The sequence below is a fragment of the Anabas testudineus genome, chromosome 21 (genome assembly GCF_900324465.2).
Source record: "Anabas testudineus chromosome 21, fAnaTes1.2, whole genome shotgun sequence".
Classification (NCBI taxonomy): domain Eukaryota; kingdom Metazoa; phylum Chordata; class Actinopteri; order Anabantiformes; family Anabantidae; genus Anabas; species Anabas testudineus.
Genome location: NC_046629.1, coordinates 23,604,680 through 23,619,505, shown reverse-complemented (window position 1 = coordinate 23,619,505; position 14,826 = coordinate 23,604,680). Strand labels below are relative to the sequence as shown.

Genomic DNA, 14,826 nt, shown 5'->3' with positions numbered 1-14,826 from the left:
ACCTGCATTTGCTGTCAACTGATGTCACTGATCACTGATATCAAGCATAAATTGATAAACGGCTCATTTGGTAAACAACAGAACCTATATGAGAAAAAAAAATCATTAACTCCCCTCCGGTGTGTTCAGCACACCATTTAATTTCCTCTCAAAACATTATCTCTACTAATCACAGTGTTCTTAACAAGGTTTGTAAGAGCAGGAGGATTTTGGCAGCAGACACTTGAGACTACTTTGCCTTTTGAAACTAATTAGCAAGCAAAATATGCTTGAAACCTCAGAAGCTGCTTATGAGGTCACTGGTGTAGGAAAATATACACTGATGTCCATTACAACTTATTCAAAAATACAGCTTTTGAATGTTTAGTGCATTCACACATTTTCATGAATGTGTGGTCCGGGCCTGCAGGGGAACACAAATGCTGCGGTTCATATAATGCATCTGTGTGTTTCTCTGATAGACTGGTTATTAGATATGGTTCATAGCAGCGGCTACACTGTGAGAACGGGCTCCTATAGTTTAGCTGCAGGCTCTTTAAGATTCTCAAAGCTACAAATGAGCTGTGGATGGATTCAGAGTCGGTGGATGTGTCTACTAGTTCAATCTATTAACATTGTCCTCGAGTGACAATCCAGGTTTCCAGAGTTTCCTCCTTGACAACAATAAAATAAAATATCACTGCAGCTTGATGGGGAATACCATTTTATTTGAATGTTTCCTGAGGCCACATGTTATCTTATCACCAGCTGTGAGAAGGAAACTGGAGACCAAAAAAAAGAAAGTGAGTGTCTGACGTCAGAGACTGCTCCCACTTGCCTCCTCCTAATGTCCCCACAGGTTAAAAACAGATGCCATAATGTGATTCACAGATGTCCACTGTTAACGTTGATACGTTATTTTCGGTGCCTTCTGTGTGTGTCAGAATTCGATTCCTCCTGCTCCCAAGTGGTTCTGGTGTATTTCTGTCTTGTTCACATTTTCCCAAAAGAACCTCAACTAACATTTCGATCTGCCAACAGGCGCCATGGGAAATGAGTGCCGTACAAGAGCTGCCCAAAAAAGTAGATGAATTGGTCCGAGTTTTCTGACGGCTAACATTTCGTGACACTGTGATTTAGTTGACGAGACACTGCAATAGCCCCATAAGCAAATCATTTCTATGTTGGCACCATTTATGTTGTAAAAAAAATATTGGGGGAAAAGTAAATTAAAGGCCCGACATACTATGACACTTGGGTGTTGTTGTGTTGTGTGCATCTGTGGACCAGTGCTTATTTATCTTCTCCGTTACATTAAGCACTTTCAGCAGACCAGTCTCACGCTCTGCACTCAGAGGCCTTGCACTGGTCTGTCTCTAGAGGCAGACAGAGAAGGAGAGGAGGGGGTTGCAGAGATCACGGCCATTTGATTGAGTTAGAAGCTGGAAAATAGACAGTAAACTGTCTTGTTGTAATAATAATATAGCATCAGCAAGTTTCATTTGGTGTCACACGCAATAAACACCATGAATGTCACATTACTTAGTTTGAACACTGGATAGAACTGACTAGATTATTGAAACCTCCATATCAATACTAGTGGTCTTTGAACATTATGAGTGACATGTTTTTACCTCCACAATTCTTTTTTTTATGTACAAACTTTGGATGCATTAGAACAAGTCATGACATACAGTAGTCTAGGCATAGGCAAGAAAAATAAAGAGTAAGAGTTAGTACAAAACATTATCTGTGCTAAAAACAGTATTCTCAACAAGGTGTGTGAGTACAGCAGGAGGATGTTGGCAGGAGCCAATTGAGACTACTTTGCCTTTTGAAACTAATTAGCAAGCAAACCATGCTTGAAATCTCCTATTGGGTCATTGGTGTAGGATGCAGCCGACAGCAAAATATACACTATTAAAATATTTATTTCTCTCTTAGATTACTACATTTCGATTTTTGAAAATTCATCCATGTTGTTTTCACAATAAGCACACTGATACTTACTGTTACTTACTCCATTTCTGGCATCAACCTTTGTGTATAACATCAGCCCACTGTGCCAGTACAGAGTCAAACATTGAACTGAGTGTTGGGGGATGTGCAAGAACAAAACTAGTCCACCTCAGAGGTTTCGATCTTGCTGCTAACATCTTGGTGGTTCTTGTACAATCCAGGCCACAGCAGGTCAAAGCTGTTTTGGTTCAAAGGATCAGAACGCATATTAGACAAGGCCAGTCACGAAACTGTGGCTCATCAGTGGAAGTTTGAATGTTAAAATAAATCATACATCCCTTTGTTCTGCTTGTTCAATTGTATTTAATGTCCCATCACCATGTGAAGTACGTTGATGTGCATTTGTATGAAAATGTGCCACACAGCTGAGCTCAAGCAGAATTGGTTTTGTGACTGTGATTTTTTGCAAATGAATGATCGTCAGGGCTTTGACTGTTAGACCAAAGTTAAGCGAGGACATCAAAAAAGCGTGTTCATCTGACATTAACATTGTTCCGATTGAACAGAACAATAACGCTGGAGACGGAGCTTTGTTTAATTACAGTGATGAATTCATTGTTTCTGCTTCTGTTTAAGTTGGCATGACTAAATGTATTACTGTTTGCAGCCTGCCAAGCTAATCTCACAGTACAATCAAACGCCTCCCACGACTGGAACGAGTGTGTGGGCTGCTTTTCAGGTGGAAACAAAGGAAATAGAAAGGCATTCACTCGCACACACCCACTGTAGAATCTACATTGACACGTGTGAGACCGCATACATCTGCTCATTTAGTGCTCACAAACTCCTGGACAGGTACGTGCAAATACTGGGAAACAAGTGAGGATTTAGTTATTTTGGGGCCCCCTGAGTCCTGCACAGTGCCTTATTCTATTAGTGGTTTATGCTTAATCACTGTATTTAAATCACAATCTCATGCCCCCATTCTTACATGGTGATTCTGTCGTGAATTTTAGTATTGCATTACGATTTTTATTGCGTTACGCATTCCCATCTACAGGGTATCATCACTTCATTTAATGAATACCAACATAAGCCAACAGGCGGTGAAAAGTGAAAACACAATATGCTGTGCCAGATTTTTCAATCTTTAACTGATAAAAAGATTTTGCCACCACAAAGACAGATACTTTGCTGTGACGTATATTAATTATTAGGTGCATTATTATGTTCCTCTTCTGGGCCATTTAAAAAAATCTTCTGGTGTGTTTTGTTGCAGCTCTGTAGGTTTGTAACTAAGGTGAAAGGAATTTTAGTTGTGATGCTAAATATTAGCCAATTGATTTTTAATGTGCAGGGAATAGGTGATAATGGTGGATGAATGAAGGTTGTAAGTTATTGAATTTGGATTGTGTGATATCTGGCTAGTGGAGCCCCTCTTAGTTGGGAACCCCAGGTATCTGTCCACCCTGTCCTGTGGAGGAACGTAACATTCATCCTTTCAGTCTACCCAGGCTATTCCTTGTTTCTCAACCTTTATTCCATCATTCATATTACTGCACATAAATCTATCAAACTTACCTGTGGGTAGATTTGATAGATTTGGGTCCTGTTGGGTCATTACTAAACTTTATAGATAGACCGATTCAGATTCTTGCTCCAAAGGATGTGGGGATTCTCTTTAAGCCAAAGTAAAAAATGGTGAGGGGGAGCATTTGATAAAAAGATGTAGTGTCAGCCAGTATGATTGTCATTTGGCCATATCACTGATATTCAGGCTGGTATCATCTTTTTCTAAGCAATATCCAGCCTAGCACTTCTTGCAATTAACCTACAGGAGCACAGTCCCAAACCCATTCTGAAACCGCTGTCAGACACTTCAACATAACAATCCATGATAGAAGCTGAGAAAGCCTGTGCAATTTCTGACCTGGACCCTGTTATTCCCATAATTTTCTGCCATGTGAGCTCACTGGGATGTAGCTTCACAGTGCAATTTTGGTCAGAACCAAAAGGTAAGTGAAAGACTGCATAAATGAGGTGCAACTTGGAAACAGTCAGAGTCAGCCAGCGTGGTGGATGAGATGAAGTGTGCAAGAGCTGTGGGATGAAAGAGCGAAGACGGAGAAGCAGGAGGAGGAGTAATCAAGCAGCTGGCACCAGGTCAACACAACAAGCATACAAACAGATGAACAAACATGTATAGAGGTAAATAATGTGCAGGCAGTGAAGAGATGATGAGAGACTGCATGTCTGCAAACAGTGTACGAAACGGCTGCGGGATGGTTCAATTCTGCCACCATCATCCCAAAAGCCTAAGACAGCTGTGTTGTTTGACTGACTACACGCTCATAGCACTCACACTTGTCAACATGAAGCCTTCAAAAGGCTAGTCCTGCAGACTGGATGATAGGTTTGGGAATTGTCTTACATCTGTCTAAAAACAGGTTGAATGTTTGTGTTCTGGGTGAAATATGTCTTAGTTGGTGTAACATTCCTACTCTTCACACTAATGCTATAAGAGATAAGCGACAAAATGTGCAGTCCATATTCTGTGCAACAGCGAACGTTATTTATTCATTTTAATTATGTATTTAAGACAAGTTTCCTGCTGAGCTGTTCTTGGATGGAGATTCTGTAAATGTATGAGGAGTTTCAACAGCTTGATCCATGAGAAATCAATTTTAGTTATTTGCACCTATTTATTACTTTGCATTGATTCGTATGTCTGTTCTGTGATGCACTGCGGCCCACAGGAATGAACATTTCACTGAACTATATAAAGAAATAAAGTTTGACCTAATGTTTGGCATTAGGGCTGAGTGACATTACTCATAATCACCCATGATTTCTTCAGTCTAGTGTAGATAAATCTGTAAACAAAACACCCTGATCAACCTGCTGTTCTTTTGTAGATAGATAGATAGATAGATAGATAGATAGATAGATAGATAGATAGATAGATAGATAGATAGATTGATTGATGTTTGACAGAATTGTTCTTCCTTAAACCTTAAAGCTAAAGTAAGTTACATATTTAGTAAGTGATTTAGTAGAAATATGCTCCAAAATGTATCCTAATGTGGAGATCAACTGTAAAAGGGTCATTGGTAAAGAGATGTTTCCTTCAAAGGGTTTTTTTTAGCCTGGGTTTGGCAGGACAGGCAGTTTTGTTTTTTCAGTTTCTGTTTTTGTTTAGGGGAATGTGCCCTGGTCCGAAAGCTCATTGTGTTGTTGGCCAAGGTGGTTTTGGCTGACCTGCCGTTTCCCCTTCTGTTTGTCTTGGTTTTCTGATCATTTCCCATCCTTACCTAACAGTACAAAAATAAAAACTATTTTAAAACTGCAACCCCTGCTCTCCATGAAATGATGCTGTCTATTTCCATCTTACTAGTCACTTTAAAAGCTGTTCTTTAAAACTGTGGAACTGTGCAATACAACTGCCCCATGGTGCAATTGTTTGTATGACTGTGTAGATATGTGATATCTTTTTTGATATTGTGTTATATTCCCAAAATGCTAGGAAAGACCACTTTTATCCTGGTTACCAGTGGATGTACCAATCAGCTTGATGTGCATATCCACACAACTCTTTGTTGAGATTTGGGAGGTTTGCACATCAGCTCCTCTGACAGCCTCTACAACTTTCAGCTTTCATGTTGACTTGCAGGCTAGCAAGCATCCAATTCCGACAATAGGTTGAGAGCAACACATTAGATATTAAAATTATATAATAAATACATTTGACCATGTAGCATGAACACAAAGTGAAAAAAATACAGTATATAAATAGAAAGATGGATTTTCATAGATCTGAAATACATGCTGAGTTGTTCTCCTTTATTTGAGAGGAACGATTTACGGTCCTAAAATGAGTCTAAAAGAATTTCATGGTTTCTGCATCTTCATCTAAGTCAAGAGTATTACCAAATATAATGTGCCTAAAATAATAACACACAATATTCTGATCTTTCATGTCTTTATTGAGAACAGCAGTATTGGTAAAATGTTTTGTGGACTGATGAAACTATATTAAACTTTTTGGAAAGAACACACAGCACTACATCTGGCATAAAAACAGCACTGCATATGATCATGAAAACATCATCCCAAACGTAAAGTATGGTGGAGGAAACATCATGATTTGGGCCTTCTTTGCGGCATCAGGGCCTGACCAGCTTGCAATGATTGAGGGGAATATGTATTCCCAAGTGTATCAAAAATTGTATGTTACCTGAAACTCTGTAGAAGTTGGGTGATGCAGCAGGAATGACTTAAAGACAGCCACACATGTGAGACGTCCAAAGAATATGACAGAGATAAAGCAGTTCTGCAGGAAGAATGGATTAAAATTCCTCCTGAACAATGTGCAGGTCTGATCTGATTGCAAAAGGTTCACATACTTTTTCTTTCCTCTGCATACATTTTAATGTTGTAATTATTTTAGGTTCTATTATGTCACATTAAATATAAATCTACATAAAATTACTGCTTTAACAAATAAGGTATTGTACTATAATAAATCCACCCAAAAATCTCTACATCCTCCTTTCCCTGCAGAATATTGGATACTTCCAGTCAGTCTCTGTGAATCTTAATAAAAATGTAAATATAAACCTCCAACATTAATTGCTTCCCTTTAATTGCCCTGTGAGATTACATGAGGAAATGACTCAGGAGATGACTCATATAAGATTAAGAAGCTACTCATCCAGACAGATGAGCTCAAGGACTGTCAATCATAGTGAAATCAGTTCCATTACAGCAAGAACTTCATATGCAGCTCGAGAAAATATTTTTACAAATAGTTCGTACAGTACTGTGCAAATGTATTAGCCACTCCGAGTAAAGTGAGGACGCTTTTAAAAAACATTCTGCAAATAGTTATTGTCAAGAGCAGTAAACTGGAAATAACAAATACACTACTCTCCCATTACTCAGAGTTTTTCAAAGCACTTGGCAGGGACAGTATGTTCCAAGCGTCTTGAAGAAACTGTCACCATTTTTTTGGAGAATTTTGAGTCAGTGTCTTCTGTCCCTTCATGTAATCCCAGACTGACTCCATGATGTTTAGATCAGAGCTCGGTGGGGGCCACACCATCTGCTGCAGGACTCCTTTATTTTCCTCTTGCTGAGGATACTTCTTCACTACGCCGGCTGTATGTTTGGGTTTGTTTGTGTGTTCATGCTGCAGAATGTATTCTTTTAATGATATTTCAATGACGCTCAGAAAAATTGCTGATCTGTTCTCTGTTTTAAATTAAATGTCTTCGAAACTCTAGTGCCCAGAAAACACATTTGAAATTTTGCAGCTCCTGAAAGTTGACGTTGACGTAGCCATACTGTTAAAGTGGAGGTTTAGAGTGGTGCTTTGACATCAGCTCTTTTACCAATCAAAAATCAGCTCCCAGGTTACACCACTGCTGGCTGCAGCCAATTTGTGTGACAAATTACCCATCATTGAAGCCCATTCATCTTTTCCTTAATGTTCCTACCAGGTGTGCTGTCAGCAGGCACTCTGTGGGGACACAATTTTCGCAGCTCGTTATTTTGTCACCACCTCTCCGAGGCTGCTAATGGACGTGGAAACGTGTGCTTTAAGTTAATCAAGGCTGTTTAATAAGGACTTTATTGAATGGATTTAAGCTCAGTGGGAAGGTGTGTTGGAACAGAACACATGATGTATGATTTATAACATTCAGCCACCTCATTACCCGGTGGTGGCTGACAGCTGTCACTGTACATACACAGACACATTGGACACTCATAAGGCACTGTAGCCACAGGGCAAGTGTACAATACGATTGCGTTTCCTCCATAGCAGGTATATTGACAGAATGTGTGGGTGACTGACAGATGATGACATTATGTGTGTCTCTTCCCCAGCCAAATAAAATGTGTGAATTGCTGACAGCTGTCAGATGGATTTAAAAACTGTGTGCATCCAAGTGCAAGTGTGCAAGCACGCGCAGGAGCAGTGGTATTATACAGTATAAAGCAGTTTTATAAAATATTTAGAACATTTTACTTTTTTCACTTTGTATTTACAATTGAATTAGAAAAAGGCAAAATGTTTTGCACTGTAATGTAATGTTTTTAGAAATAATTGGAAATTTAGAAAAACTGTATAAATGTAAGTTGATTGGATGTAGTTTAGACATGTACTGTATATAATATGTACTGTAAATTGAATTAAGTTCTAGACACAAATCAAGCACATACAACATGGTGCATGGTCCAAATAAAAAACAAACCTAAAGATATGTTTACACAGATTTTTGCATATCATATTATGGCCTTAGGCCTTATCAAGTGAAGAAGTGAAGTCACAAAGTCAGGGAGAGAACATGAGAGCTGTGGGACTATTTTAAATTAACTGTGAAGCTAACTGGCTACAATAACTTCTTATTCCATCTGTTTCTGACAATAATCATTTCAGTTAACAGCATCTCTGTTTGGCGTAAAATAAATCAAAGGGAAACACCAACAAATCTTGAAGTAAATTTGTTAAAGTCACAATAGACGGTTGCTGAAAAAGGAAAAAGATGCATAGAAAGTATTTATTAAATTACATATTCTGTACATGTCTGGGTGTTTTGTCAAATCCAAAAAACCTAACGAGCTAACCTGCTCGTGCGAAGCGCTTATTAGATTTACCATGTTCATCATCTTAGTTCAGGGCATCAGGAGGCCAACAGCAGATAATTAGATGTAAACACAAAGTACAGCTGAGCCTAATGGGAATGTAATTACATCTGTGAGCATTTGGTCACCAAAGTATTGGACAAATTAAAAGTTTGACCTCAACAGTCATGTCCCCTGAAAGATAAGTGAAAGAGAAGTTAGTGCTCTCTCTGTGATTAGTGTGTGTGCTGCGTAGTCTCAGTCTGCATCAGCTACCTTTAATATAACAGCCGATAGTGTTCACACACTTGGGCAAGTAGCTCGCATTCGGTCATTTGAGGATTATTCCACATTTCATAAACAAATAATTAATAGAAACTGGCAGATTAAGGTGCTGTTTAGAGTAGGCTTTTAGTTATTGTTTTTGAGGAGCACCTTGCATTTTTGCTCATTTACTCATCTCCAGCCTTTTATCCATTTCCCAATCGGTTCCTTATGTGGTGGTGATGAAAACAAACTATAAACTATACAGCACAGTAGTGCTGACCTGTCGCAAATGAATGCTGAACCGCTCGGCTGGACTGACTTTGGGTTACAACTGATAGATCATCAAACTGTCCCTGACTCGTTCTAAAATAAGCTTTGAATGGCCGTCATCCAGGCGAAGCTCCTAGACCAGCCAGTGGTACTCCCTGTGATCCCTCCTCTTTCTGAGGGGTCTCATGTACAAACTCATACATCCTGTCCCTCTCAATCAGAGCCAGAGCAGGTGCTCTGTCTGTCCAATTTTTATGAAGACATTTCAATAAATGATAAATATTTAGCCAATATAAATGTTTAAATGATTAGACAAAGGTAGTTGCCTAGTAACACTAAAGACACAGCGAGATGCTCTGTGTCACTTGAAGAATAAAGGCAGTGCTGTGCGCTTCACATTTTACAAACTGTACAAATTGACCTCTGATCGGTGCCTAAGGCCTCAGATATTCTTGGTGCTAACTACACAGTTCCCTACGCACTATGGTTCTCTTGTGTAGCTGTGGTATCTACATACTCGCCATTTATGTCATTTTTGCTGTTTTTGTTTTGTGTAAAGGTGGAAGTTTAGACATTTTGGTGGTCAGGGATGATTGGGGATCAATAAAGTATTCATTATTATTATTAATTTGCCCCCTCTTGGGTAACCTTTTCTTTTTTTTTAGACATAAAGTACACATGGAAGTTTGTGCAGTTATTGACATGTTGGTCTAATCCGCAATGGAAACATTTTATCTTGCAATGCTGACAGTCAATTTTTTCATCGAAATGTTCGTACAAATAAACACAATAAAAACAGACACATTCGTTTTATGTATATTCTGTTTAATATATCTTAAAAAATGGATATACAATCTGAGAAGGAAAAGGTTGCGGATTTGAAAGACAGGTTATTTATCTTCTTTCCTGGCCCAAAGACAGTGTTTGCTCAAGCAGAGGCAGTTCCCAATGACATCCTGGGAAAATAAAAACGCTGCTAGCTGCCAAACTAAAGGACAAATCAAACCGTGTCCAATAGGAAGCTAAGGTCAGAGTATTAGTAAGGCTAAGATAAAGTACAGAGTGTTGGGCCACCACATCCTGGAGGCAAACACTACCATGGCAGTAAACTGTCGCTTCGTTACATCAGCCTTCAAGGTCTGAGTGGACCGAAACCATGCAGGAAAATGCCGTGGGACGCCCACATTCATATTTGCTTCTCTATGGACCTGTATGTGTCAAACTGTGAGGCCCTTTACTTTGGCAGAAGACAGAATCCTCCATTATTATTTAATGTTAATTTGAGCGGTTGAACCATGGGCCAGAAAAACAAAACAAAGAAGAGCAAGAGGAAGTAAGAACATGCTAACAAGTCACATTTCTCAACACGTCATTCTGTAGCTGCTTACACACACACACACACACACACACACACACACACACACACACACACACACACACACACACACACACACACACACACGCCACAAGCCCAAAATCTCCGTCTTTAACGAACGACAAACAAACAAACAAACAAACCAAAACAAACCAAAACAAAGTGGAATCTCCAGCAACGACATCTCTGAATTCCTTCAGATTACACAGACTTAGCTTCAAGCTCAAGTGTGACAACAAAGCTGAATGGCGTGAGTACAGCTAATGTTTGAAAGTGAGAGGAGCAAAGCACACACACACACACACACACACACACACACACACACACACACACAATGAACACGCATTTTATGGCCAAAAGCCACAAGTTGATTTGGGCAGTCTGACGTCATTATTACCTACAAATAGCAGCGTGCAAATTTACTAGCATGTTAATTACTAGCAAACATTGTAGTGATCGAGCTCATCCACACGACGTCGTGAAAAGTAGCACTGTGACTTTGACTTGGCTCAAGCTGCTGTAAACTGCCACATTGTCTGGAAATCAAGAATCACACAAACCTGCAGAGGAGAGAAAACCATCACGTGTCAGCTACCTAGCTTAGCTCCCTCACTAGCTGGCTGCTGCTACTGCACTTACAGATAAACTTAAAGCCGAAAGGAGAACACAAGAGTGGAGGAGTACTGTCTTTGTAGAAAGACATACGTACAGTGCAGCCACAGTCGCGGGACAGTGAAAGGTAACGTGTTCTGTACTGCAGCACAATGAGAGCGAAAGGAAGCAATGACTAGGACGCTAAATGTCAGGAGGTTAAAGTTCAGAGTGTTGAGGTGATGATTCTCTGTAGGTCACCATGGATGATCGCTTTAACACTGTCACCTTGTTTTCACATTGTCATTTAATGCACTGTTCAAAATGATCAATTGCAGATGATTTAAGTTCATTCAATTACATTTTGTCCATTAACCCTGGAAGACTGATTGATCAAAAGAGCTACAACTCCAACACTGTTTATTTGTTATAGCTATAAAATGGAATCCAAATGAAGACTTACCTATAGTCATTGTTCTATTATCCAACCCAGTGTGCTTAAATACAGACTGTCACACCAGAATTGCCATTGGTTGCACTGTAAGCATGAATAAACCTCTCTATCCTCCATGGAAAAAAGCAAATGTGGTTGTATTTGTGTGTAAGAGAGACAAATGGAGGAGAAAAGCAGAGCAACCACAGCCAAACAATACATTTGGCTTTAGCTTTAGTAGTAGTAGTTTATCCCACTGAAGCTGGAAATACACAAAAGGCCTGAATGTGTGTGTGTGTGTGTGCCCACATGCAAAGACGATGACAACAGAACGTGACAATGTGCTCATTCACATGCTGTCTACTGTGGCTAGGGGCTGCAGGCTTTCCAACTTGTGTGGAAATGAATGTCTGTGTCAGTAACAGACAAGTAAACAGACACAAATGTAACTGTGATCACCTTTTACTTGAGGTGCGACAGTGTGTGTAAGTTTGTGAACTCACATGCATTTACTCTTCCACACCACAAACATGGCAGGCACTGGAACAGAGAACTAGTAGTAACAAAATTTCTATTTCTTGATTTGTCAAAATTTAAAACAGCTAGATGTAACTTCTTTTTTTAATTGGTATTATTTTTAACGCCTATGAATCATCAAATCCCTTGCTCTTTCGTTGCCATGGCTCATTTTCGACACCGCAGCGAGGCAGCATCATTCAATTAACAGACACCAAAGTCATTGTAACACTCAACCAATTAAGTAATTAAAGTATATTTTTCTTTTGAATGCAAGTCCACATAATAATAATAAAAAAAAATCCTGCAAGGTGGAGTTTATTGCAATTGGATGAACAGAGGAGGGCACAGGTGGGACTGTGGTGTCAAGAGAAGGGGAATGGTAAAAGTCAGCTGTTGATTCACACACGTGGGAGTTGGCCAAGATAAGCAGAGGCAAGGTAGAGCAGTTTGGTTGATTAGTGTAGGCTGTAGGTTCTTCTATCATCTCGCGTAGTGCTTGATGTAATCTTGAACCTTATTCCGAAAATCCTCCTGGATGAAAAAGAGGGAAACATAAAGAGAGCGTTAGATGAAAAAGCAAGAAATTCAACATTTATACAGCATTTGTACTGTACTACTCATAAAGTATGGTAGAACACAGTAACAAAAATACTATGAGCTTGCCCATGTTCAAATGATTAAATTATTTTTGGATGTTAATATGTTGATACTAAACATGCTGGGAAACTTGATATATATTACAGTATTTCTATGCATCTTTCCGAAAACGTTGGCTAACGTGGAAAAGATGCTGTATTGATAAAATTAAAATGCTACAAACTGGAAACAAAGCACGATGCATGAAATTTTACTGTCCACAAAGCATATGACCAGGCCAAACATCAGTAAGTACCTCCAATACTAATTTATTTACTTGATTTCTGTTCTTCAAAAGTTAAATAGTCCCTAATAAAAATTATTGGCAGTCTGGTCTATATATATATATATATATATATATATATATATATATATATATATATATATATATATATATATATATATATATACATACATACACATACATACATACATCCATACATACACACACATACAGCTATACCCATACACATAGAGCTACTCTTCCTCAGAAATTAGCAACATGCACAGCTTGGCCCCAGCTTTCTGCCTTCGGTTTGCCTTGGAAGTACACTAGACATTATCTGTATTTTAAAGAAGTTTACTGCAAGTTCACAGAAATCAACAAGGGAAAACTTAAACGACTGGTTTCTAATAAAGTATGGGCTTTGTCCACAGTCACCTCTGATCCAAAAGCAGTCCCAGCTTATTTAACCAACCCTGATTTGCAATTTCTTACTGCCCTGACCCTGGTTTCATTAGCCTGTTAATATACCGAGCGAATATTCACATTTTTGCAGTTACAACACTATTTATTTACTAAATAGTGAGCAAGTGCAATGCATTTTTAGTCTTTATTATCTTGTTTTGCACCTGTAATGACCAAGGAGAACCCTGAGGCTGAACAAGTTGAACACCACTGACTTGGTTTGTTTGTAGCAGCTCAAAAGACCAGAATATAAAGTCATTATATAAACCCACAGTAATTAGTCAGAATCAAAATTTCAAAAGGATAAAATGCTCCTAGGAGGGACATGGAGAGATTTGATTTTGACTCTAAGTGAAAGATATGTTCCTTAAATGAATTGAAGAACCAAACAAACGGCTAACAGTGTGTCTAGAGCTGTCCCTAAATGAAGATTTTCAGCTTCAACTCAAATACATACATACAGTATTCACAGTGGTGTAGTGGTGCCTGGAGAAGTGGTCCATCAATCAAAAATCAAAAACCTTTGTATTCATTTATCTTGCAGTTATTTATTATCTGGTTTAAGAGAGTGGAGCCACTTCTCATCTCAATCATGGTGTCTCTTTGACTGACTTTGCTTTGTTTTTCTCATTTGTTAACGCTGCCCCTGTTGGTTTTAGTTGTCTTAGTTGTACTACTGTTTACTTAAGTAAAAACATACTTGAATATTCAAGTGCTTTATTTGTATTAAGCTTAGAGGGAAATTATTCTTTGTTCCCTTGGTTTACCACCCCTACTTAGCTCCCCTTTCTTATCTATCTTTTTATTCTAACCTATTACCCCTATCACCAACGCATCACGTAGGGATCTAGACCATTAAATGTCATGTTGCTCCATGTTCTGCTGCCCATTATGAAATTACACATATAAGTGTCCCATGCTGTCATCACTGCAATGATCTATGTCATAATTCCAGTGGGCAGTGAGTCATGCATGCATTGCTAGAGCTTGGTCACTAGGGTATGGGTGAGAAACAGAGAACATGATGAAAAACACAAGTCAGAGAGAAGGGCTGGAAGGACAAATGGAGACAGGAAGAAGATGCAGTGTGTGTGTGTGTGTGTGTGTGTGTGCAAGAGTGGTGAGGGATCTCTTCCTCTAGGTCCTATTTTAATGGTGCACAACCAAAACAAAGTGCCAAGCTGTGCATTTTGGCTGCACAGTGTGCATGTGTCTCCAAGTAAAGTGGGAAATAGACTGGGGGGTGTGATGATTAATTATCATTTACTCTGGCAATCACAGTCTCATAGCTCAGCCACAGCTGCGCTTATCACAGTGGAACATTATGACACTAGTTTAACAAACGAGGAGATGACTCCTTCAGAAAATAGCCAAGAATTGTATTTTTAAACAAGACTAATGTTATAACACTCAGAGATCAGACATCAAATATTTGAAGTTTCAAAAACTCTGATTTGATGCAATCTAGAAGTTCACTGGCTCAAA

The 14,826-nt window shown here is 39.0% G+C and overlaps 1 protein-coding gene across 2 annotated transcripts in view; it reads right to left on the bottom strand.

Moving 5' to 3' along the window:
• Positions 1-11,944: 11,944 nt before the first annotated feature.
• The window catches only part of ube2f (ubiquitin-conjugating enzyme E2F (putative)), a 35,827-nt gene continuing 32,945 nt past the window's right edge, over positions 11,945-14,826 (bottom strand). For both annotated transcript variants that reach the window (XM_026376895.1, XM_026376896.1), the window contains exon 10: positions 11,945-12,548. In XM_026376895.1, coding sequence (XP_026232680.1) covers positions 12,498-12,548 — 51 coding nt within the window. In that variant the 3' untranslated portion in view covers positions 11,945-12,497. The remainder of the gene's footprint in view (positions 12,549-14,826) is intronic.